This window comes from Gallus gallus, chromosome 2 (genome assembly GCF_016699485.2).
Source record: "Gallus gallus isolate bGalGal1 chromosome 2, bGalGal1.mat.broiler.GRCg7b, whole genome shotgun sequence".
Taxonomy (NCBI): Eukaryota; Metazoa; Chordata; class Aves; order Galliformes; family Phasianidae; genus Gallus; species Gallus gallus.
In genome coordinates, this window is record NC_052533.1 from 8782358 (window position 1) to 8809170 (window position 26813).

Consider the following 26813-nt stretch of genomic DNA (forward strand, 5'->3'; position numbering starts at 1 on the left):
AGACAAAAGAGCCATTTATGCTAAGTCGAATACGGAAGGAAGGTAGACCAGACTATAGTAGCCTGCTGGCCTTTCAGTGGGGAAGGTAGATTTTTAAAAATAACAATAATAAAGCTTTCCATTTGTATTTTAATAAGGAAACATTCCTCTTTATCAGATTACCAGGCCTCTCATGACTCACCTCCGAGCCCTTCATTTGGCTAATGAATTTATGCTCCTCTCTCCAGGGGCAGAACATCTTGTCAGTCACATAATGATGCCATTATCAGCGTACCTCACACTGAAACAGGGAAAGCAAGCCCTGTGCAGCTCCATTTGTGCTTGGTGCTGTAAGGGTCAGGTCCTCACTTGGTTCTGACTGCTCTGCTCAAAGGCTGCTGCTCCATCTCAGAGCATGTGAGCTCAGGAAGGACAATGGTGTACTATAAAGAAAAGCCACCTTCTGCTTTCTGAGATGGGGAGCTGCTTAACCTGATATGGTGCAAAAGGCTTCATCGATCCTGCTTGGGTGCAAACGAAGTAGAATAGGCTCTGCCATAGCCTAACACAACCCATCATGTACATAAGTGTTGAACCTAGAGTGACATTTTGGCTGAAATGTGGTCAAAAGAAGGCTGGACTTTGATCTTGGTTGGGCCAGAAGATGACCTTGTGTCTCTAGTGTGGAAAGATCCTAACCCACATGGCCACGGTGCCACTTGGGTGGCTTTATCTAGTTCCTAACTTTATTAAAGACAGGTTGTCTTCCATTCTCAACAGTGCTGAGCCATTTCATGCCATTCCAGGGCATCTTCTCAGTTGGGGTTCACCACCCCTAAGGTACTGCCCAACATCTGGGCTCACCTGGCAAACTTAAGTCTGAAGATAGCAGAAGAGCAAACTTGTATCAAGGCACAAAATATAGATCTAAGAACTGGAACACAATCCAGGTATGGCTGTTAATGTCTCTGGCTAAAAAAAAAGAAAAAAAAACAACCCAACCAATCAAACAACAAAATTCATGTTTTCGTTTTTCTCCGCAACTTTATTACACCCTTATTCACAATGCCTACACATGCTTAGCCTCTACATGGGCAATTCCTGCTATCTGCTCACCAGCTGTGTGCCACAGCCCTCCCAGCACATCAAGGAGGGTCTGTTGGAGCTGAGCCCAGCAGCTGCCCATTGTCATCACTACGCTCCCAAAAGAGATGCCATTTCCCTGACCAGAGCCCCGGGCACACCACAGATCAGCAGCTTTCAGGGGAGATGTAAAGACACAGGTTTCAGGGAGAAGGCTTCCTACATCTTATGATTGGACTACATGATCCTGGTCTTTTCCAACCTTAATGATCCTATGATCTTGTTATGATGCTTTTCCTCCTGTGACAGAGCCCAGTAGTGCCCAGCCTGTATTTTCCACTGTTAACAGTCTTTTCCCACTTTCAGCCCCCAGACAATTCTGGGCTAAATAACTTGCAAGTGCTTATCTGACTCTGCTGATCTGGAAGGAGGTCGGTAGGACTACCTGAGACTACCACTTAATTTCTATCTGGCTGGATTAGGAGAGGCAAATCCCACCCTTTATTCCTATGTTGCAGACTGAAGTGTTGGGGAGCTTTGCTCAGGTAGTGGCTGTGGAGTGATTGGTACAGTGATTCACGGAAACACAACCCAGGAGGCACATTCAGAGAACACTTACTGGAGGGTTTATAAAAATATCTGTTAGCAGTGCACTGCTGTTATCTGTCATCTGCTGAGAGATCTAATCTGCGCTGAGGCACCAGGCATTGCCCATTGCTACAGGCAGGAGGAGGCATCAAGATCCTGATAACTTTTTCACTCCACATCTAACTGTACATTAAAAAGAATCTCAGACAAATGATTAAATTAACTTTCCCTTAAAATAAAATTAAAAGAAACTTAATAGCATACTTTAGTGTCCCTGGAGGTGTTCGAGAAACATTTAGATGTTGTACTGAGGGACATGGTTTAGTGGGGAAATGGTGGTGGTGGATGAATGGTTGGACTGGATGATCTTGGAGGTCTTTTCCAACCTTGATGATTCTATGATTCTAAATGCACTTTCACAGACACCAAAAGTAAAAGCTGTAGTAACATTTTCAGCCAGCCTTAAATTGTTAGTTAATTGGCATAGATTAGAAATAGTGTAACACAGACAGCATCAGCTGTCTATTCAGAACAAACCTCTAAAATGTGGTGGTCTTGGTACCTCACACCGGTCAGGCCCAACCTGTGTTGGATAGATAGCTGTAGGAGGCTGCTGTAGGGTGGTGAGATGGCAGTGCTGGCAGATCACAACAGAGATTTCCATCCCATAAATTGGTGGATGGCACCATTATGAGGCTACTGCTGTAACCTCTCCTATTACAAGGACCCACATTTTTCCTGCAGAAGGCATGTTAACAACAATCTTATCTTCAAGATTTCTGTTCAACTGCCTTAAGCCCTCATGCCAGGGGAACCCTCGCCCACAAGACATGCCCATCTCCATTTGGCATCTCAGCCATAGGAGAGGAAGCAGGTGGAAGCTGAGCAGAAAGTGAGAACAGCAGGGCAGGAATTTGGCATGACTGAACGTCCAAGTGTTTTTCTCACTGAACAGCTTTGCAAGAAAGATCTATGGAGTTTCTGTCTTTTTCTGTAAGATGAGAAGCTTCCAGTCTGGCTTTTCATGCTGAAGGAGTTACACTCCCCAGAGGTGAAAGAGAAGTGAAAGAAAGAAACCTACCCTCTGAAGGTCACAAGGGTTTGGAGTGCAGGGCTCTTAGAATCATAGAGTCATAGAATCACCAAGGTTGGAAACGACCTCCAAGATCATCTAGTCCAACCATCCACCTACCACAGGTATTTCCCCACAAGTTTCCATGAAACTGGAAGAGAGAAAACACATGCTGGAGGAACAGTGGGGAGATGTGGAAACATAAGGGTAAGACACGCTATAGAGGCTGGGACAGCAAACACAACTGTAATGAAATCTTTCAGAACAAAATACTTGCCAGGAGTATATTGAAAATGTTTTCTTTCCGGAGCATTCTCATTATCTTATCATGTTGTATTATCAGGCCTTGACTCCTTCAACCTTAGAACTTCTTTATTTTGGTGAAGAAGGTGATTTAACAAAACAGACATAACATAAGAGTTGCTCCAATAGGCTCACTGGTTAGTGTTATAACTGTAATGAAGGCTAAGTCCTAATAAACTGTTTGGGATCAGCTTGTTACCTTTCTTATTGATCTTTGCAATGGAGCTATGCAGTAGAAACAGAATAGCTCGGGTTGGAAGGGACTGCAAAGATCATCTGGTTCCAAGCCCCCTTGGGTTGAGCAGAACTGTCATTCATTTCAGAGGAGTCCTAGCAACTCTCAACAAGTTACTTGAGCTTCTATAATACTGTATTAAAAATTAAAATTAAAAAGTATGAAAAGATAGATCATGCTGAGAATGAACGGCAGAGCAGGTAAAGCAGGGAGTTAATGCTGAAGCCCACCACCTGTTCTCCTAGGAACATCTTGCTGAGTCAGGTCATTTATCTGTTTCCTTCATGGCTAAACACACCAGATGTTATTAGCTTTAAAAAAAAGGAAAGAAAGAAGGAAAGAAAAGAAAGAAAGAGAAAGAAAGAAAAAGAAAGAAAGAAAGAAAGAAAGAAAGAAAGAAAGAAAGAAAGAAAGAAAGAAAGAAAGAAAGAAAGAAAGAAAGAAAGAAGGAAAGAAAAGAAAGAAAGAGAAAGAAAGAAAAAGAAAGAAAGAAAGAAAGAAAGAAAGAAAGAAAGAAAGAAAGAAAGAAGGAAAGAAAGAAAGAAAGAAAGAAAGAAAGAAAGAAAGAAAGAAAGAAAGAAAGAAAGAAGGAAAGAAAAGAAAGAAAGAAAGAAAGAAAGAAAGAAAGAAAGAAAGAAAGAAAGAAAGAAAGAAAGAAAGAAAGAAAGAAAGAAAGATGTATACTTCTGTTCATGGAAATGAATCTATAAATAATGAAAAAGCAATTCTGGAAAAAGTGCTGATTTGCTTTCCCCCTTCAGCACACATGAGAGCACTGCTTTCCTTTCAGCCTTGGCAATGCTTTTATCAGAGTGGAAAGCTGTGGATCCGATTTGACTTCTGCCTAACAGATTAGGTGTAGGATCAGTAACACCACGGAACCAGCCTTGCTCATGCTCGCACTCTATCGTAATATCCGTATGCAGGAACAAACATTCTAACTTGGACAACGTAAATGAAATCTGCTGGAAAATGGAGCAGATTTCCTGTGTGAAGGAAATAGCTACCACATTTAGAAACAAGTGCTACTAGAACACGGCTGTTCACTAGTTTCCTTTTTTATTTTTTTATTTTTTACATGCACTGAAAATTCTAAATACCAGGTTTTTGGCCACTTTTCTCTCTTTTTTCCCCTCTTGTGCTGGAAAGCAATATTGCCTGTGCTCCCACACAGGGCTGTGACTGGCTGTGAGGTACACAAAGCCAATCAGTGTTCCCCACCAAAGGGCTGCTCTCCAGTTGTGCCCTGCTGCTGTCACCACAGCACCTCGTACCCAGCCTTGGTATATACTCAAGAAACATCATCTGCTGCAGAATCATGGCTCTCTCTCTCAAATCCAGTGCTAATGGGCATTCAAACAAGCATAATGATGATTTTCAAAAGGTGCTGCTATTTTGGGGGCAGTGGGTGCTCTCCTGTGAAATTCCCTCCCACAACTTGAATTTCAGTAGAAGCTACAGGGTACAACAGACAGAAACATGATATGTGATTCACTTCCACGAATTCAGGTACCCAATTGCCATTGGCAGCTCCTCAGGAGAATTAAGGCACCAGCACAGGACTGGCCAACAAAACACAAGGCTTCAGGCCCTCAAACATTTGGCATGAGTGCTGGAGGCCAACCAGGACACCGCACCAACCCCAATGCCATCAAACACTTACAGATAAGCACTGAATCTTGCCCACAGGGTGGAATTCAGCTCTTCGATTAAGAGTCGTACATATAAATGCTTTCGTGTATGTTACATCTGAGTGTAACATAACAACCTTTAAGCAAATAACAACCTTACTGATGAGGGATTTGGCTGGCCCAATGTATGTTTCTACTTTGGGGGAGCTGACATCAATTTGCATCAGGGGAAATTTTGTGTAGATTGTCAAAATATATTTTTCACAAAGAGGACCCAAGGGAATCTGCATATCTGGAGATATTCAACATTCAATGGGGAATAACCCTGAGAAGCCTGCTCTAAGTGCTTTCATTACTTTGGATGGGAGGTTGGGTGAGCTGTCAAGCTCCATCGAACCCACATAACTCCGAGATTTTTGAAGTCCATTCAGCAACTCTGCATTAACTCCGACAGGATATAAAAGCCATTTAAATTTCAGTGTCTTACGCAATAATCTGCATCCTACCCCTCATGTTTAGATCCTACAAAACTGATGGAATAAAGAGGATGGAGAAGCAACACAGCTTTTGCAGAGCAAAGTTTTGTCTCAAAAATGTGCTAGAAGGCTTTGAAGGAGCCAGTGAGTGCGTTGATATGGATTTTGTGATTTTTTTATTTGATTTTGTGTATTTGGCTTTCCTAAAAGTGCTTGGCAAAGGCTGTCTCAAGAAAGGTTATTCTAGAAAACTGGGCTGCCATGGGTCTAAGGAGAATCTCTTTTGTTCGTTAATGTGTGGTTAAAAGACAAGAAACAGGTTGGGAAGAAATGGGCAGTTTTTGCAGTGCTGGTGATTCCCCAGTAGAAACAATGTGAAAAGGGAGGAGGTGATAGTGAGGTGACAGTGTGTGGATGACACATATTATCTACAGTCCTAAAAACAAAAGTAGAAGTGCCAAGTGTCATGGAGAGATCTTGTGATAATGTGAGACTGTGTGAAGATGGCAGATGCAATTGCTGTTGATAAACATAAAGCAATGTGCATCACAAAAGACATCCCTAACAACAGAGATAAAAATGACCGCGGGGTGAATTATTTCCAGGGAGACAAGGAAGCATGGTATTGCTATGAATGAAATTCTGAAGAAAAGAAAAAAGATAAAGACATTAGCTCATGATGGTGCACTACAATCTGGGCCTTGTTCCCACTCAGTGCAATTGTAGTAGAAATAGAAATCATAGAATCATTGAGTCATAGAATATTCTGAGTTGGAAGGATCATCGAGTCCAACCCCCAGCTCCACGCAGCACCACCCCACATTCATACCCTATGTCTGAGCTGAGGTGCTGCTTCTCATACATCTTACCCTCTAGAATTTTTACCACCTCTGCAGCCCTCCTTTGGACTCTGATAGTTTTATGTCCCTCTTATATTGTGAATAGGAAAGATAAGGTGATGGGTAGCCAAGTTGACTGGGCATGGCTCAAGCTCTGTAAGAGGAGAAATGAGTCTTTGATAAAAGAAAGGAAAGAAAGAAAAGGAAAAATGTTTATTTTCCTCCAGTGACAACAAAGGATTGTTATGGTGACTCTATGCAAAAACTACACAAAGGTTAGTTGAAACTGACTTCTAACCTCTACTGTAAATGATGGAGTACCATAATCCTGTATCTTTGAGGACTGTGGCCAAAGCTGCTGAAAGGGAATGACATCTGTCATATACCTCTAAAACTTAGCTTAAGTCTCCCAGGATGGACTTCCATGTAGAACCTCTTTTCTGTATTGCTGATTTACACGCATGTGGGTGTAGCTGGAGCATTCTCAAGACAGAAGTTAATTTTCGGTTTAACTCCACTGCAGTAAGAATTTCCCTAGAGATTCAGTTGTCTGAAGCACACAGTGTACTGGTTCTATCACTAAACCAAGAATAAACACCGTCTACTGCTTACCCCTCCCTATGGATGGTAGCTCTTTATGTTTGTTCAGCATGCAAAACGGAAATATCAGTCCCATCAGCCCTGAAATTTTACAGCTAGTTCTAAAAATGAAACCCCCAAGGCTCTTCAGGCAACCTGAGAAGACTTTGTTTTTCATCCAGCTATAGCAGAAGCAAGTCTCTCCCTTTTGCCATATCAGGACAGTAGAGAAGGCAGTTTTTTCCTCCTCTCCAAGGCTGCTGAGGCAACTGGTGGGGTGTTTGCCTGGCATCAAGAGCAAGGGCATGCCACGGCTCCTGTGTCTTGCTGCTGGGATTCCCACTTACTAGTGCTAGCTCAAATTCAAACCCAGATCTTTCCTGAGCCCACCAGAAGCTAATACCCAGTCAGAGTTAGAGCTAGAAATGCATAAAGAAGAATATAATCAACAAAGCAATGCCCTCTGAGTGCAGCTGAGACGCTAGACCACAGTCCAAGAGCACTGTGGAGAGCAAGAATACATGTATCTGAGTAGCAGGAAGCAAAAGCAGGCATTGGCTGTATGAATTGATGTATGCACAACTGTCCTAGAAGATACATAATACTCCAGTAGTTATATAGTTAAATGTTTTCCTCTTTCCGTCCTCCATCTGATGTTACCAGAGGCTTTCGAAAGCTATCTTGCAGATGAAAGACCTCCTAAATTACAGCAAGAGGAAAATATCTGTAATGGTGCATATATTCTGCTTCCAAGATGAAAGTCACCTTCTTACACTGAGAAAGCCGCAGCTATTAAAACAGGCAACTACATAAACAAGGTTAAATAATGTAAAATATGATTCTTCAGATGGGAAAGGAGTGAGCTGGATGAGCGTGGGTTCTGCCTCCCTGTTTATTTACATTTTTCTCGTTATTTTCAGGTAAGCAGTGAACTTCAAAACACAACTGAAGTTTTAGCACACAATACAGAGCCATGCAAATTGCCACAGCAGGGCTGCCTAATCATAAAGCCTGCCTCTGATAACAGCTAACAATAGATGCCTCATGCGAAGATACAGACGTTCATACAATGGACAGTGTTTATGGGAAAATTACTTTCTATCTCCAGAGAAAAGACTGGTTATTTTATTCTGTGCTTACGTGGGAACCTTAGTCTTCACTCCTCTTAACCTTACTTAATGCAGCAGTGAATATTTTCCATTACCCGTTCAAATCCTTCTGTCAATCCTGTGGCTGTTTTAAATCTGTGAAACCTTGGGTAGCCCACACCCCCATTAGGCGAAGCTCTGACCCACCGGCCCGCGTTCACAGCCCGCGTTGCTTTCACCTCCCCGTTGCACAAGGAGAGTTTCCATCATGTAGTCATTCCCCTGTATGACCTGAATGCAGGGGTCTGCCTGGAGCAGCGTGGCCCGCAGCCCTCCCTCAGCTGGGAGCTGCAGAGGTAGGAGCCCACACCCCAAAGGCAGAGGTGGCTGCACCATCTTGCAGCAGAGAAGCGAGCACCTCTAAGGCTCAGCAAGAGCCTGCCTGCCCCCTCCGTCAGCACAGGGATAAGCATCCAGCGACAGGAGGAGCCCTCCTACCCCCAAATAAAAGCAAACACCAGCTGCTAATGCTGCATCCATAATACCGTGCTCCACAGACAACGTGACTTTATTCACAAATATGATTTTTACAGAGGTAGAACAAAATACTTTGTATAATCTTTTTTCTTCTCAACTATATACAGGGAAAGAATATAATAGAGTGGCGAGAAAGAAAAGGTTGTAAATGAAACAATATTATGCCATCAAATACAGTACAAACAGCATGCAAGAACAGCTTCAAATGAAATCTTGCTGGTGTAACTTTATTTCTAATGTGGTAAATGAAGAGTAGTAAAGAGTCATGCTCTAATTGGATCGAGTATGCCACAGCTCTGCAATTTTGTTCTAATTATTTTTTTCCTTCCACAATAAACCGACAGGATGGCTTTCTTCTCACTGTGGTGGGGAATGCCTTTGTAATGTCCAATGTAATCGTAACAGAAAAATATAATAATCAAATCTACAAAGTGTACTCTCGTTTAAAAAGCAAAACCATAGAAACTGTACAGTTTTAAAAAGCGAATTATCTCAACTGCTTCTTAAGAGAATTTTCTAAACAAAGAATAAGATATGCAGAATAAAAATTAGGAGAGCTATTGTTCTGTAACAAAGCTAATCAAATACTTGTTTTCTATTCCAATATTTATTTATTTATTTATTTTTAATTAATGACTAGTCTGGAAATTATGAAGTGGGCTGGCTCTGATTAATTTTTCACTTGACAAATAAAGCATGAACTCCTTACAGGTTCTGTAGCTGTCATTCCCCTGGGGATGGATGGAGACTGGTTCTGCATGCATGCTAGAGACAGAAACAAGGTTTAGTCATTGGTGTAGATTTTAAAAATATTCTTAAACGTTTTAAACCTCTCGTAGCATCTATAAAAATAATCTTGCTTGCTTTGCTACTGAATTAAGATTTGGATATGGGATTTTCTGCTACAACTCATTCTTGGCCCTTACAACTGCCCAAAGACTTCCACTGGCTGTTACCCAGGCTGCTCCAGCTCCCACAACTGATGGTCAAAGGCAATGGTTAGAGTTTCACCTGATATAGGTGAAGGTGACAGCAAAACCCACACTGCTTTCCCCGTGGCAAGGACTGAAACTCAAGGATCTGGGCTTTGGGGAACTAGGCTATCCTCTTCTTCTGTCCCTCCAAATCCAGTGCTTTTTGTGGGAAGGGTGAAAGCAGGGGAGGGACTGTGCTGCTACGCCTGCAAGTGGTGGCAACCAATTCCCTGTCCCCCATGTCTGCACCCACTGGCACCATGTAAGCATGGGGCTACTGGTATCTGGTCACATTCATGTACAGTACATTGTACTGCCATGCTGGTGGGAAATGAGCTTTCTCACCCTATGCTTTGAACGCTGAGGAAGGAAACTGTAAGCCCTGGGGTTAAATTGCCCTCTGGCAGCTTCCTCCTTAAATATCATTTTAAAGTTCAATCACATAAGCAGCACCTGTAGATTTTATTTGTCTTCAAGAACACTGTGATGGTCAATATTAAACATGTGCTGTTTATGGGCATGAATCAAGTGTCAACCCAGCCTCAATGACTGTCCATTTACTAAAAATCAAGCAGAACATTGACCAGGGAAGGATTGTGGGTCTCATCTGACCTTGGGCTCCTGTATGATGCTGGCTTCCAACCCCACTTACCAGGGAACACGGGGCAGGTTTCACATCCAGTGCAAGTGGCCTGGGGCAGCCTGAGCCACATCCTTTGTCCAGCTGTAAGGATCATGATCAGCAGTCAGAAGAGTAAAGAAATACCTGTCCTGCATGAGAAACCTATCTCTGGTTTCACCAGGTTTGTATTTCCATGATTTTGGCATCTCCCTGGGAAATGGATTGTCAGACCCTTCTGGATCACCTTGGTGCAACTGAACTGCATTTCACTCATAGGCCCTGCAGCTAATGACTGCCAGCAGAAGCAGTGCGTTTACGGAGAGGTGTGAACAATGTCCTACCTGCACAGATGAAATAATCTGTGTGGCAGCTTACAGTCAACAGAATAAGCCTGGCACCTCTTTGTGGAAGAACTGTGCAAAAACACGGCTGAAAAAACAGGATTGTCCATGACATTCAGTGGGAGATATCCCAACCTAAGATTGCATCCTTCTGTTGTGTAAATCAGCCTACGAGTATGAATAAAACAACACATCCCTGCCCCATTAGCACTGGGGAAGATTAATGCCCTCTAATTTACACTAAATAAACTCCAAAGCATGAAGACCAATATTTTAGTCTCATACTCAGCCGCTTGTGAAATAATAGAGATCACCCTGAAATTATTATTATGAAATGCAAATATTTGCAGAAGAACAATTAAAAAAATATTCCTGAAGTGCAAACGAACAGCTCATCAGCAATGTTTGTGGTATGCACAGGGACGGTCAGGAGGCGAACGCTAATGAATCTCAGGGCAGAAATCTGTGCTGAAAACCCATTATCCCATTGGCAGTAGGCAATGGTACAGCATCTTGCCCTAAGAGGTAATTTTACCCAAGAATCTGAGGGGTTGACTTAGGATGCCCTTATTTTGATTCCTTGGACTGTTTGTATGGATATAACTACCTGTATTTTCAGAAAGCTGCAGTACATGGCTCACAGTAAATCTACCTCAAACAGTTGCTGATACTGCTCAAACTGATCTCATCTGCCCTGATCTGCAATTGTGTGTTAGCTAAAGTAATAAAAGAAACCTGTTAAGCCTAAATTATCAAATGAAAAAGGCAATTTTCTCATTCATACTCCATTAGTTTTTTTAGTTATTGCTAGGAAAGCTCTAAAATGCTTAGGCCATAAAATAAACATGTGGCTTAATGTACAGCATATGTACTTAAGAGGATGATGGCATCTGCAGTAAATGCTCTGTACTTCCATAGTAATGGGACGCACAAATTAAGCAACAGCACATACCAAGAAAAGCATGCAAAAATGTATGGTGAAAAGTAAGAAGTCTTCTGCTTTGTTGTTGTTGGTTTTTTCTTAAATAACTCTTTAATTGCTAAAAAGAAGAAATCACCAATATGCATGCCTACAGCACAAAACTGCAACCTGGTTGATTTCAATAGATGCCTGTTACCTCTGATCCAGCAAAACTCTCCAATATTGCATTTTTAACATTTCGCTGATTAGAAGTTTATAAAACTTTCACCCTCCCAAATTAAATTTATTCTGTATTTTCCAGGTATGTAATGCTGTTAAGATTTTGGGAAAAAAAAACAAACCAAAAAACCAACACTGAAATTCTTAAGTCACAGAGATACAGGATAACAGATTAAAGTGTCCAAGTATTCGGTTTTGAAAATGAAATTAAGAGTCACATTTGAAAACGTCACTTTCAGGCCCTTCATTCAAGCAAATCAGAGTACTTTCCATCAGTAGCTTCAATCCCTTTAGTAGAGTGCCACAACTAAAACTGTGGATTCACATAAGCAAAATTGCATAACCAAGCCATTTACAGACATATTTTAGCATTACTTTGCAACAGTAGGCGTTAGGATTTTGAGAACAGAAGAATCTCTGAAAATTCAACCTATGTGCTTCTTTATCCATTAATAGTTAAAATAGGTGTCATTCAGAAAAAGGAAAGAGCAGAAAGGTGCAACAAATGTCTGGCTCAGACAAACTCGATGAGGATCATAAAATGCTGATCGGTGATTCTTCCTTCAGCCAGGCTTTTACAGAAATATATTTCCCCGGCTCAAAAGGATGGCACAGCACAGCTTGAAAGAGCAAAATGCAAAAATTATAAAGAGAAGAGTCCCGTTTTCTTCCTCAGTAATCCCAGAGTGTCAACAGTCCATTCCAGCCAGCTCTGGACATGTACCTGGTGGGCCAGGCGCCTTGCTCATGGCTGGAGGTGCATCTATGTTTGCCTGCTCCACACTGTAGGTACTTGGCCAGAGCTGTGGTGCTCACTGTTCCCCAGGTTCCCATTAATGTGCCCGACTTGTTCTCCCCAGTTGCAACAACCGTGCTGGCCTATTTACTTATAGCTCAGATTTTCTTCCATTCACAGCACAAAGCTGAAAAGTAAACAACAGTTAAGAAAATGTTTGCTTGCTAAAGCTCAGCATGAGAAGGTGCAAGCTCTCTTTGCCAGAGCCTGGACCTGTGTTTACTCACACCCTCTGCACAGTTCCATGCCTCCGCCTGGCATTGTAGAGGGACAATTGCCATCTCTTTCAGGCCCCTCACTCTCATTTGGTTTTTAAGGAGTTACGAAATACAACAGAACACTGTTTTCTGAGACTATATTGACTGCACTAGTTACCCACAATACTGAATATTTGCTATTAAGAACAGGAATGTGTGCTTTCCAAGTTTGACATTCAGGTCTTCGAGGATGAGAGAGGGATTAGGTGGACTGTTCTGTCACTTAATCCGAGGCTTTGATGTACTTTTTTAAAATTTGCTTTAAAACCCCAAAACAGAAGACACATTCTAACTGTTGAACTTTTACCAGCTAAAGGAGTTTCTAAGGACCCTACCACTATGTGGTTACAACAGAAGATACATAGTTAAGGTCAGGTCACGGTTTCCAAGAACATTCACAGGGACTGAGGATGAGGAAATGAGGAATGGATCCTGCGGGAACCTCCGGGACACCGAGCTGCTCACTGGGGAAGTGCCTTGAGTATTGCGTTCACTTCCTCTGCAACAGCTGTCAAAGCAAATTCAAACTGCTCCTGTGGAGAAAGCAAAGGCATATAATAGAATCACAGAATATCCCGAGTTGGAAGGGACCCACAAGGATCCTTGAGTCCAACCCTGGCTCCACACAGCAGCACCCAAACCCAACCCTGTGTCTCAGAGCGATGTCCCAACGCTCCCTGAGCTCTGGCACTCAGGGCTGTGCCCGCTGCCCTGGGCAGCCCGTTCCATGCCCACCGCCCTCTGGGGCACAGCCTTTCCCTCACCCCCAGCCGCCCTCCCCTGACAGCTCCATGATATTCCCTCAGGCGCTGTCGTTGCCCCTCTGCTCCCTGTGAGGAGCTGCAGCCGCCATGATGCCTCCACTCCGCCTCCTTTGCTCTGCACCCTACAAACCCAGGGCCCTCAGTGCTCCTCACACACATCTTGCCCTCTGGACCCTTCACCATCTTTGTAGCCCTCCTTTGGACACTCTCTAACAGTTTTATGTTCTTCTTATTACCCAACCTGTACCAGTGCTGGAGGTGGGGCCGCACAGCACAGAGCAGAGCAGGACAGCCCCTCCCCTGCCCGGTGGCAGCGCTGGGCCTGGTGCCCCAAGGATACGGTTGGCCCTTTGGCTCCAGGGCACACTGCTGGCTCAGACCCAACCTGCCCACAGCCAGAACCCCCTGATCTTTCTCCAGGGCTGCTCCCTCATCCCCCAGTCTGTACGTAGAGCCAGGTTTGCCCCATCTCTTTTAAAAATTGCTCTTTTAAAAATTCATGTGGCTGGTGATTGCCCAGCCCTCCAATTAGTCAAGATCGGTCTGCAAAGCCTTTCTGACCCTGAATAATAAACGAAAAAACTTTCTGACAGCCTGGAGCATCCTCAAGACACCGTTGAAAATAGAAATATGCAGGAGGAACTGCACGTTGCAACAGCAAGGAACAAAATGTTTGGGGTTTATTGATGCCATATAACATGTTTGACAGCATCCTGAAACTAGAGTCATTTTAATGGAGAAAAATGTTGGTAGCAGAAACTAAGCTAGTGGGACACAATGATGTATTGCAATTGTTTGGCCAGAAACATTTGGGAGTAGTTGATCACCAGGCATTTCTTTCTGACATGAAGATGTAAACTCATTAACAAAACTGAGATATGAAGTAGGTGATATGCTGCAAAAGAGAAACTCTGGCTTCTCTCAGGTGTTTTTAGTCAAAATTAGTTAAATATATACTTCCTCACATTATGGCTACTAAATAGAGAAGTGTCTGCTTTTTGCTTTACCTCTTATTAGTCTTTTCCAGCTTCCTTTTTAACTGCTCTTCAGTACTCACAAATTATCTAGCAGTATTTGGTCCACTTTATTCATGTTTAGGAAATACTTAGGAAGGTTTATGCTACTTATTTACCATAAGCATAAAACCAAAATCAATAACAGATTTCTGTGCTGAGTTAGGGGAGGTGTGAAGGACACAGGCAGGAATAGCCACTACACCTACTTGTGACCCTAATGTGCTCCTAAACTGTCTGGTTCTAAAGAAGGACAAAGGAGCTTTGCTTCCTCAAGGTTAGCAGGTGTATTTTCCAGAGCAAGTAATCTTTCTCAGAAATTTAGCTTAATGAAATATCTGACAGGATGATTTTCTGTCTGCTTCTTTTCAGATGGAAAAAGAAATGTATGTGGTTTACTTAGAGAATAAGCAAACCAAGGACAGCAGTCAAGGACTGTGCAGAAGTGTTTGGATTTTCTAGAAATATTCCAGTGGTTTACACCAACTGGGGTTAAGAGCTTTGGAGGAAGTGACTTTAGGAATAGAAGTCTGAGATGAACCCTGCCAGGATGCCATCTGTGCCTCCAGTCAGAACAGGGATGTGCAGCAGGAGCTGCCCAGGGCTGTGTGGGATGGGTGCAGCAGTGGCAAATGGCTGCTGAACACAGCCAGCCCTGAAGGTGGTTACTGGTCCAACAGCACTCACTTTCAACAATGGAAGTCTGCAGGAAGGGTGAAAGGACAAACTATAGGTGAGTGACTCATAACTCAGGAAGACAACTGACTTTTAACTCCTGCACTTCAGTGTCAGTCTCGTCCACCTTGTCTCACCACTCTGCATCTATCTACTGTGTGCAGGTGCCTCAGAGGGAAGCCACAGTGGGCACAGTTACCAAGCAGAAAAAGAAGACTAAAACTCAGAATAACTTCTCAGAGAAACCAACATTCAAGAATTTTGTCCTCTGTTTGGTGCTGTCACAATGGCATCCTTGCACATTTGCTGGACTGCATCCAGTGTTTTTTAATCACACATCAATTCACCCTAAAGATTAGAACTCACCCTCATTAGGCACAAAAAACAGTCTGTGGGTCTGCCTGTGCCTGCCTCAAGGTCTCTGCAATTAAAGGAGATGAGGAAATGCTGGTGGCCACCCAAGAGCAGCAGCTATATTTTGAGCATAGCACAATGAATGTGTGAACGTAGCTGGAGGGCAGAGAAAGGCGTTCATCCAGACGCACCATGTCAGAACCAAAACGGGGAGCACAACAATAGTAGGGGAGCTGATCTGAGCACTGCTGGGCTGCAGGGTGATGCAGCCAAATGTCCACAAATGGGCAAATACCCCTTCCGAGAGGCTGGTGACAGTTCAGAAGGAGAGAAGCTGCCATCACTCATGTGATGAGGTACCTAATGTGCCCTTCATTTTACCATAAGGAAAAGCTTGTAAGATCAGGGACTACAGTATTTTAATATTTTAATATTAGTCCCATTGCTGAAAATGACTTAACTCACTGAACAAATGAGCTCTTACGTGCCTTTGCCTCTCATAGAGGGGTGGCTCACACAAGAGCACATGGTATTGCTGCACTGGCCATGGAGAAGGCAGCTCTCACCTTAGGACCCCAAATTGATCAACACCAACTCCCAAGCTCAGATATGCATTTTGGAGACAGCCTTGGTGGAGACTGCCAGCTTCCATCAGGTGAGATGGTGAGATTTAGGAGTGACCCGAAATTAGCGAGGCAAAACAACTCATAGAGCATCTTTATGCCAGAGCTCCAAAGTGACTGTGAAACGCTGCCATAAAGGAGACAGGAAAGAAGATGTTTGGTCATGAGATGTTTGAGGACTGGGTCTTCTGGGGATGCTGCATCTGAGCTCTTCTCCCTCCTTCCTTCTGCATAACACACGCAGGCGAGGAACAGTGCAGCTCCCATTGAGGTGTACTCCCACTCTCAAAGAAAAACCTTCACATCCCTTCCATGCCTACACACAAGGACAACCACAGATAAAAGGAACTGCAACAAATTTAAAGGAGCTCAGTTTGTCATTCTCTAGAGCCCATTCGCATGTGCGACTCACATGGACAAGTATGACTTAGATATCTAGGTTTTGCCTAGAAAATCAAGCTGGGCAGGCATGTTGTGTTGTCAGCCCACCTATAATGCAGAGGTGACACGAACACATTTAGAAATAAGAAGTTTAGAAATATGTAGTAATATGACAAATCTCTGTAAGACCTCAAATAAAAATTCTCTGCAAAACAAAGTAGGTGTATGCAGTATATAGCATATATGTGTAATAGTACAGATTGCCAGTGGAAAGACACAAGAAAGAGAAAAAGGAAAAGTATTCTTCCCATGACAGAAAACACTCCTTCCTTCATTACTTTTTTCTCTCACATGTGGCATTTCAATTCTATTTTATGATTCCCCTGCAAAAAAAAGTAACAAAACCACAAACCCTCTATTATGCTTCTCAGAAATGCAGAATGTCGTTATGATAATTTCATTACCATTTATTATATACAGTGCTTTTGAATTAAAGATCCTTTCCAGAAGACAAAATGTTGCAAACAAATCTTTCACATGCTTATTGAAAATGTGGAGCGCTGCCTGCTGGAAACACAATCACACTGCTAAAGTAAGTCGGTGTTTATTTTGCCCAGGGATATTCTCTAACTGGCATTTCTAACCTGACTTTTAATCCATTGTTTTAAATTACTCCAGGAGTCTAATATTCCTCATTTGTATTCAGTTGGGAAAGCACGGGGGTTTGTTTAAATCCGTCAGAAAAATTCTCTGGGGATAGCGCACTGCTAGCATGCAACCAGATATTTATAATTTGCAAGACATTAGCTTGAATAAGTGATTTGGGTGGTTCTGAGAACATAAGAATGATGGAAGAAGGAGCAAGAGGCGAGATAAGCCACATCCTGGGAAAATTTCTCATCCTGGCTGAAGACATGGGATACATTTGCTTTTCTGCAGCTCTTTCAGAGAGATGTTTGGAGGGGAGAAACGTCTCCAGTGAGCTTCTCAGGGGACTCAGGTAACTATTTCTGAGCTAACTAAGACAAGTTACCCACATCACCTCATTCTTTGCTTCTGGAGCTGTTTTTTTTTTTCTTTTTTCTTTTGTTAAAGGCAATAAGCTGTAATTTCTCTGGAAAGGGAGACAAACCAGAATCAGAGCTCCATATTTCTATGGAGGTGCCATATAAATTGGGTGCGTTTACAGAGTTAGCTCAGGACTTGCATCTTTCCTTAGAATAAATGTGTGAGGCACTGGATGCTGTGTGCTATAGGCATTTTTTTCCCAGTCTGATTAATCAAAGCAGAAGAAAGATGTGTGCAATTTTATGTCTTACTTGCTGATAAGGGTTAGTTAGCCTTGGCTGGCTCATCTTAATTTTTCACCTACTTACTTACTGGGTAAATAATGCCTAATGCCTCTGCACCCAGTCGCCCCCGCTCCCTGTCTTCCAATATCACTTCTCATATTAGTGAGAAGATAGCACGATTAAGAACAGATTCAGGAGAAGTTATGAACCAATGATTTCTGCAAACAGATCTATTTCACCTTCGTCCCCCAGCAGCTTCAACTCCCTCAATGTTACAAACGTTCCTATCGGTTCCTCCCTGACCATGACAGAGTGCTGTCACTTTGCTCCAGTTATTCAGTTTGGGGTTATAACTCTCATTCAAGATTTTACAATGTCACATTCAGATTTATTTGGTCTCCATGTCATGAACAGCTTTCTTTATGGTCATAGGTGCAGCTTTAACTTGCAGCAAATATCCCCCAGTATCATCCCATATATCACTGAAAGTTGTAACAATAAAAAAGTTTAATTCCTAATGGAAGAAACAGCAGTCACACTATTAGTTATCCTTAGAAGTTATATATTACAGAAAACTTAGAGGTTGTTACAACTGATGGTAATTGCAGAGTAAGATATTCACCACACCATGGGGTACAAATGCAGTCACAAAGCTTCATCCATAAAGGACATGGCTTTAGGCACACTGTAAGCTCTTCCCTTCAAAGATGCTAAAAATGACTTGATTGCCTTCAAAACTATATTTCCTTTAATTCAAAGCTTTACTTTCAGGAAAAAAAAAAAATCTTTAGTAAACTATAGACTGTTATCTTGACTGCCCTTCATACATGGCAATCAAGATAGATGTTGGAGATGTTGCAAGAAAGAGCAGTAAACACCAAAGAAAGTAGCCTAGATAAATCTTCAGCATAAATAAACCTCAGTTGGTAGGGAGCCAAACAGTAATCAGCAAGCGACCTGCGTTAAATTAGGTCATACCCTCTCTCTTCTGTCATGAAAACAACTACTGTGAAAGACCTTTAATGTATTTAAAATCCCAGTGGATTTATTGACAGTACCTTTGTCTGGACCATGCCTGGTCTCTGGTCCCTCAAGTGCTCCAGGGTAGCAGCAATATCAATCTCTTTAGCACCTGCAACAAACCACAAATTGGGCTGAGTTCAGAGCACAAGATAATCCATGCTGCATCTGTCAATCTCTTGCTATCGGGTTCCCTTTGGGCTAACAGTACAATTGAAAATTATTACATCCATCTCTCAGCAGACTTGGCAGGCAGCTGCAATTTTTGTGTTCATATAGAAAAATAAGAGGTTGGGGCAGCTTTTATTAACATTAATTCAAGAAAAGCCAGAGAAAAACAAATTCTTAAAAATGCCTTTGTACCTAGAGCAGGATTTATTTAGCAGAACCTGAGGGTCCACTGTGGCCATGCCATTGAGTGCCCTTTGTCACTTCTAGGAATATGCATGGAACGAAGGGCCCAACCCACACAAATACGGATGTTGTTAAAACAAGGTTTAGGTGAACTTCTGCCACCCGCCACCGAGATCGTGCTGGTTTACTCCTCAATTTCGTCTTCAGTTTGAGATTTTTCTTGATCATGTCGTTTTCCTTCAGTGCCTAACCAGATATGTGTTACTGGAGAAAAAATCAAAATGTTGGTTCCTCCTGTTAGTCCCTGCATGAACTCCAAGAGCAGAAGCAGGGCTGGAAACCCTTCCTGCTGAGAAGTTCAGTGATGGAATTTGGCTGTCACACATCTGTCCCGTCTGCATCTTGCCAGAACAACTCCCAGCACCAAAGCATTGGGCAGATGGGCAGAGAGTCACCATGACCACAGCGTGACTGTCCCATCCCCACTCCACATCCCCTACCGCCCCATACATTTGTCACTTCCTAAGAGGATAATCAGTTTGCAAGTGCCTCCTTGAAAATATCAGCTGTATCAGAACTGGAATGAATTCATTCAGTAAATGTAACAGTGCCAACTTAGATATTTTTGTTGACTACTACGGGTTGAGGCATTGTATATCTGTCCTATCCCTCCCCCTCCATACTGTATAGGAATTTCCAGGGAACAGCATTAGACAAAATAGTAAGTTTTATTAAAAAGTAAAAAAAACAAACAAAAAAACAAACCCACACACTTAAAAGGATCAGAACAATACATATTAACACATGCTTTTAGGTCTGGTAACAGTGACAGTAGCAGTAATTATGGCTTAGGTCTGCTTTTTTACAGCTGCATTTCATCTGGAAACCATCAGTAAAGGTACAATCTTTGTGAAGGCGCAGCACAGGAGCTCATTTTGGTGTTTGGCCTCACAGAAGCACAAATTAGTGGGAATTTCCTGTTCCCCCACTGCCTTCCATGGGAGCAGGGTTATGTAAGTATCCCACGTGCTTTACAGCCTTACTTGTGGCCTCATTACATTCCCAGGATTAAAATATCCTACCAGCACCTTGGCTCGACATAAGAGGAATTCTCAGAAATTAAGATATGAGGAAAATTTAACACGCTGACATGCACGGATGAGGTTAACCACGGTCCTGGTTAACATCCCTGTTGTGCTGCAAGGATGAACCCCATTGAGCTGGTGAGCCCATGTGTCCCATGGGCTTCCCTGTGGCTGCAGACGCGTGTGCGTTCTCCCCAGAGAGGGATGCTCTTCATTTGAACCTACTCTAGCCTCAGGACAACACAGTAACATATTAGGTGCTGGGAAAAGGTTTCTGACAAGAGCTAATAATGCTCCTTAATGGCCAGATGGGCTTCTGAGCCTATCTTTGAAAGGGTTAATTCCTCCATCGCTGTGACGCAGATTGCAGGCATTTACTGGTGAACTGATGCTTGCTTTTTCATCATCATTAACAGAATGACATGCCTAACAGTATGAACAATGCCTGACCACAAAACCCTGATTTAGCAAAACACTAAAGCATATGCTTGCACTGGAACGTTAAGAATAGTCCTGGTGGCTTGAGATGCTTAATGGGAGGCTAGCTTTGGAGGGTTTTGCCAACAAAAGTCCCCATGTCAACATTTTTTACTGATCAATACCCCTGAACCCATGGGTTGGGATCAGCACAGCACCCACAAGCACTTCTGATAGCCTCAGCCAAAAGCCATAGAAAAGTAAAGTAAGCAAAGTATGACTGTGCCCAAGGCACATGTCTATCTTAGAGAGACCAGGGGTGGAGACGCAAAGGCAAAGCACAGGCACGGATCTGTTTTCTCCCCCTTTCTCACACTTCTGAATGCCTCTGGTACTATGGTGAAAGGAACTGCCTAAAAGTCTGGAGAGGCAAAACTTCATGCTGCAAAGATGGGCACCCATTTTGGAAGAAAAATATCCTGGAACAGAAAATTCACAAGAAAAAGGATGAAATTAGTGGCATTGGATAAAGGCAGCATGACTTCTTCGTCTCTCCTTATGGACAGACCTCTCCCACATCCACCAGTACATGTTCTCCACCTATTCCCTTATTATGCCTAAACCAAATGAGTTTGAATATAAATTGCTAGACACAGAAGTGTGCCAAAAAGGGAAGATTTTCTATCTTTTCTCCCCTCCAACATTTATTTGTTTAACAATACTACTGGTTTCTGAAAATAAAAAGGGAGATAAAAGAGGGAGCATTTAAAGAATGAAGAACTGCCTTTTCACTTCTGGCTGTATTTCACCCTGTAGGGAATACATTTGGGTACTATTTGTGATAGGTTCCTTTTTCACACAGGGTTTCATTACTTGTTTTTAATGAATGGGAGAATGTAACTCAGAGTGAGACTGAACTAATGCTGTACCAGCAGTGATGCAAAAAAACAACCACGCAATCCCTTTGCAGCTCAGTGAGCTAGCTGAGCAAATACCTCCTAATGCACTTCCACACCAGCACAATGCAGATTTTAAACTTCAGTAATGAACCACCACCCTTCTAAAGGCTTTAAGTATGCACAGTAAGTGCACAACAGTCCGCATCAGAAGCAACTGGATACACTGAGAGAACACAAGAGAAGATGCAAGCTGAATTATACTTTGCCCCCGAGGAGAAAAGCAGTTGCTGAAGTTTAGGGTCATATCCTTTCCAGCCCTTTCTCTCCCCGCAGGCAGCAGTGCAGGAAGCATGCTGGCACTTAACAGCTGGTGCTCCTGATTAGCAGGCCTCAAGGGGTTAAAGTGTTTGCCCTCAAATAGTCATATAAATGGAGGATCCAGCGTGTCATGAGAGCATGGGTAAAAGAGGAATCCCCAGTTCCTCATGCAATAAATAATGAGCTAGGCAATGCTGCTGCAGTTGGCTCCATGACATGACCAGCAGTAGCTCAAAATATTTGAAATTATTACAAATTTCCTAACGTTAGTTTTATTGTTGTAAAAATGAAATCTTCTCCCCCTTGTCTCCTCCCTCTAAACCCGGCAGAGGACCTATCCTGAAAGGCACAAGACACACAAGAAACACTTGGTGAAGGATGCTCCCCTCCACTCTGCTGCAGCATTGCAATCACAGTGGTGGTATGGGAATGGGGCGAAGTTTGCAAAGAGAATAAATGTGTTTTTATACATTAGCTGGGAAGACATGATGATGCTTATCATGGAGAAGTGGTTTTCAGGTTCAACAAACGACAGAGATTGTGCACCTGAAAACACGCTGGCGTTTTTGCAGTTATAACAACAATCAGCATTTGTTACATTAGATGAAAATTTTGTCTTAATTAAAGCAAGCTCTGAGATTTTATTTCTGTGTAATAAGCTTGAACATACTTGCACTGAAAGCAAAGTCAGAAGTCCTATTATTTTATTCATTACTAATGAAAAGTGCAGCGCGGATTCTGTGAGACTGAAAGAATTTTATATGAAAGCACAGTATTAAAAGGAATTTTTTAGATTCCAGATTCTCTGAATCTTCTGTATATTTATATAAATAAAATGATCCTTAAATACTTCATCAAAGTAATTATTTGCAGGGGGTTTCTTTTTAAATTACCAAAGCTGAAGAGTTTTCTTTGTGCATGTTTCACAAATACATAATCACTCATAAATATTACATTAAAAAGGATTTTTCTAGCAGGGAAAAACTTTCAGATCTACAGGCATATATCCTCCAACAGATAGGATTATAACTCTGCGGAACAGCTATAAATTCGTTACTGCGAGTCCTAAAGGACAGCCTGGTCATTAGGCTGCTATGTTTAGACACATTTGACTTCTCTTCCAGACTGATTCCACCTTTCTGCACCGCTTCAGTTAAATCATTAAATTCACCCTACGTTTCACACCAACATTTATAAAGTAAACCATTTTTCTTCCTACTCTGTGAGTTATTATGAAGGCAAATCTGTTTGGATAGTAAGGAGGTGAGGATCAAGATAAATACGCTGTTTTTTTTTTTTTTTTAATTCAACACCCTTTACACCTTTCTCAGCCCTGCTTCTGTTCTTCTTGATCACAAAGTGATCCCAAAGCTGAATATATGATGCAGGAGTCATGGTGAGAGTTGTAAATATGGGATTATTAGCACTGTTACCATTTCTCCTTAAGGAGACGATGATGATCTGCGTGGGAGTGAGAATATATCCCACAGAAAAGTAAGGGAGCACTAAGGGGAGCACAGAAATGACTTGTCAAACATTTTTGCAGCAGTAAATACTCAATAGTCAGATATTACCTTCTTAATGCATCTTTTTATATGTATTATGTTCTATAGATTTTGAATTAGGCCTTAAAGGGCAAAGAGACTTGTTAGGTCAGATTAAAAACGGGCTTGTTAAAATCTTGAAGGAAGGGTCCCTAATGCTCTTCTTTCCACTGATGTTGCTGGAAGCTGAAAAAGACCCAATTAATATTTGCAAGAGGCTGCTGACTGGCAGCTCTTAGCCTCAGTGTCACTCAGTCAGAAGACTCACGCCTAACGTTAAGAACTAGTAAGAATACAAGTGAGTAAAAAAATAAGGGCAAAAATACAGTGTCGGCACAGACAATCAGCTGTCTCACCACAGCAGGTCTGCCTTTAGGAAGAATACAAGTGTTTTTCATGTTTGGGTGATGACTGCGTGACTCACACCTACATGAGATGCTTCACGGCCAGACCAACCCCGTGCACAGCAGCTTCATGCTGCCTTTCCTCTCACCCCACGTGAGCATTCTCACAAATGGGCTCTCTTGGGTTTAGCACAGCACTTTCCAAACCTTTTTGGAGCCCAGCTTTGTCTCAACAAGGATGCAGACAGGGAACTGTGGAGACCCAAGAACAGACATCCCCTGAAGAAGAGCAGACAGTGCCTAGAACCAGGTCTGCCAGGAACCTTACACCTGCATGGCACGGGGTACAGAAACAGGAGTGGGCTCTCTGGGGAGTTTGCAATGTAAATCAGCACTCATGGACTATTACACTCTCACAGCTATGCTGTTTCTAGTGCCCATGCCAGCTGGACATAGCACAGATACACCACAGATCTGCATTGCCCCCACAGCCCTAGATGCCTTCAGCTTCCCACAGACAGCCACTAAAGGACGGCTTGCATAGCTGCTCCAGCCAGGGTCTGCACCATTGAGTGCTTAATGTTGCTGCGAAACATTTAATCACACCATATGAGGGGCAAATTCAATCTGATTAAAGAAGAGAGGGTCATAACTAGGGGGAGTGTAACACCACTTCTTCACTGACCATTAGTTTTAATGGCACACCGGTAGTATTTACTAACTAGCTGAGTCTCAAAGGCTCAGCCTCATCTTATCTACTCCAGCCATCCTTGAAGTTCGAGCTGGAGTTAGTCATCTCCTCTCCCAACAGCCCGGAGAGCGTGGGAAGACCCTGGTGGGCAATTCATTCGCCTGAGAATTACTCTCCAGAGGTGTTAATCATTCTCCACTCGCAACTAAAGAGACCTAAACAACTAGGTTAGGTGAGATGCTTAATGCTAGGCGCTTCATACTGCTATAGTTATCTGTAACAATCCTGAGTTGAAAAGAGATTAGTTTTTGCACTGTGGTTTCAGGCTCACAAAAGCTGGAATCCGTTAAATCTAATGGTGTTTGACGTGTGTGTTTTGTGGCTGCTGCCTTCTCCTTCCCTCACACCCTGCTTCTGAAACCTTAATGGAAATGGTAAAGGAAAAAGCACCATGGAACCACAACCAAAAGACAGACTGGCTGCCATACTGTGTGGGGAACACCACAGAAGTGAAAAACCCTTTTAGGAAGAACTGCTGCTTCTGACTGCAAGTTTGTAACCACTACAAAATCCAAACGAGAATATTTTCTTGCTTCAACTTACATTGCCTGTGTGCCCATTAACTAAAAACACTTGTAAATACGAGAGCCAAAAAAGAGAGCTGAACCACAGGTAGAAACAACAAAAATAAAAGCAATTGTTACTAGCCCAGATGTCTACCGTTGGAGTTGTGCTACAGGCCAGGTGGAGCTTTTGATGCTCTTCATGGGAGGAGAAAAGCATCAACAAAAACCCAACAATTTAAAGATAATGAAGAAAATAAATGTATCCAGGCTGGCATTTTCATTTAACACTTACTCTCTCTGCGTGTACGTGTGTATGCAGTTAGGGATGGATTCAACCTATATCTGAATTTATGAACAGTCGATATTCTTGGTCAAAATACGACAGTGCTTCTATACATGAAAAAATCAGATCCAAATGACAATTCCACTACTTTTAAAAACCAAACCAAAAGAAAGCATGAAAAAAAAGCGTAAACCAAAACCATCACCATCACAAAAAAAAAGAACCCAACCCCAACAACAAAACAGGTAACAGACGAAGAAGACATGCAAATGGAGAAGGGATTACTGCAATGAAAGTGAAGCGATGAAAAATACTGCGACAGTCTCACACACACAGAATATACATACATAATGTGATACCGTTCACATATTTTATATTAATTCTTGAAAACTGCATTTGCACATGACCTGGACCTATAAATGTAACTGACGTGGCTTTAGCACAATGCAATTCAAAGGAAGGTGATACTGAAGAAGGAACAGCTAGGAACTGACAGGTATTTTAAAAGCTGCTACAGGAAAACAATTCTGCTGAGCTTTCATTCACTTCTGGCAATAGAAATTCACTATTGACACACCAGTTTTTAAGGTAATATCCTTTGCCAATGAAGAAAAAACACACAGACCAGGCACAAATGGGTGCTAATGTGAGGCCCTGCCCTTCCCCACTTCCACCATATGTAAGACATAGCATAGTTTTCAACATACATAGCTTCTCTGTTACATATAATTTCCCCCAAAAGTTAGAAGTAATATGCCTAAATTACTGTATGTGAGAAATGGAAGTTCAAAATCTATACTCCATGCAGGATAATATATCCCATTGTCACCCAGATGATGACTCCAGAAAATACTAGGGCATGTACTTTAACTTATACATGCATTGCATGCTCACACATGTACACAAAGGGTAATGATGACTCAACAAGGATTGTGGATGTGCTGCTACTGCCTGCCTAGTGACAGCTCCTATGGAGTTCTACACAATCTGCTTCTTTCTTTCTACACCTCTTCTATAAAATGCCAGCTAACGACCCGAAAATCAGTTCATCTCCATGTGCTGAAAGAAATGTGAGCAACGTTAAGATGCTTACCGAGAAAATCTTATTTCTGAAGATGTGCCTCAGTTTGCCCTAAGAAGTCTCGGAGGCCCCTTTGGAAAATGTGAATTTACTTCACCCAGGACTCAGAAGCAGCTCACCCACTTGAATCTATTAAATTGGAAGAACTACATTCTACATTACTTCGATTTTATGTTGCACATAGGTGGTAATGCTTTCACAAGACAGTACATGGATTGAGTTGAATAAAAGATTCAACTACTATGGATTCATTCTTTTGTGAGTTTGTCCTTAAAAGTGACTAAACTGGCACAGCTGTAGAAGTTCAGTAATATATATTGTACCCTTTAAAGCCAGACGACCACCATTTGGTCAATTAAATACTTCTCTTCAAATCTTCTATGGACTTCTGCATGAGATTAACTACAAAAAAGTAGTTATTCATTCTGTATGTAAACGTCCTTTTCCAAACATTTGCCCAGCTGCTTCTTGAACTAACAGCACTGTACTATGACCAGCTTTTCCACTTTTCCATACTCTAACCTACCCATTGTGCAAAAAAATGCCGCCCAAATTCCTTATCTGCTTC

At 42.3% G+C, this 26813-nt stretch overlaps 1 protein-coding gene across 2 annotated transcripts in view; it reads right to left on the reverse strand.

Moving 5' to 3' along the window:
- Window positions 1–8415: 8415 nt before the first annotated feature.
- Window positions 8416–26813, reverse strand: part of PTPRN2 (protein tyrosine phosphatase, receptor type N2) — a 622865-nt gene continuing 604467 nt past the window's right edge. For both annotated transcript variants that reach the window (XM_025148316.3, XM_025148315.3), the window contains exons 22-23: window positions 18702–18775; window positions 8416–13074 (exon numbers count right to left, since the gene is read on the reverse strand). In XM_025148316.3, the coding sequence (XP_025004084.2) occupies window positions 13003–13074; window positions 18702–18775 (146 nt within the window). In that variant the 3' untranslated portion in view covers window positions 8416–13002. The remainder of the gene's footprint in view (window positions 13075–18701; window positions 18776–26813) is intronic.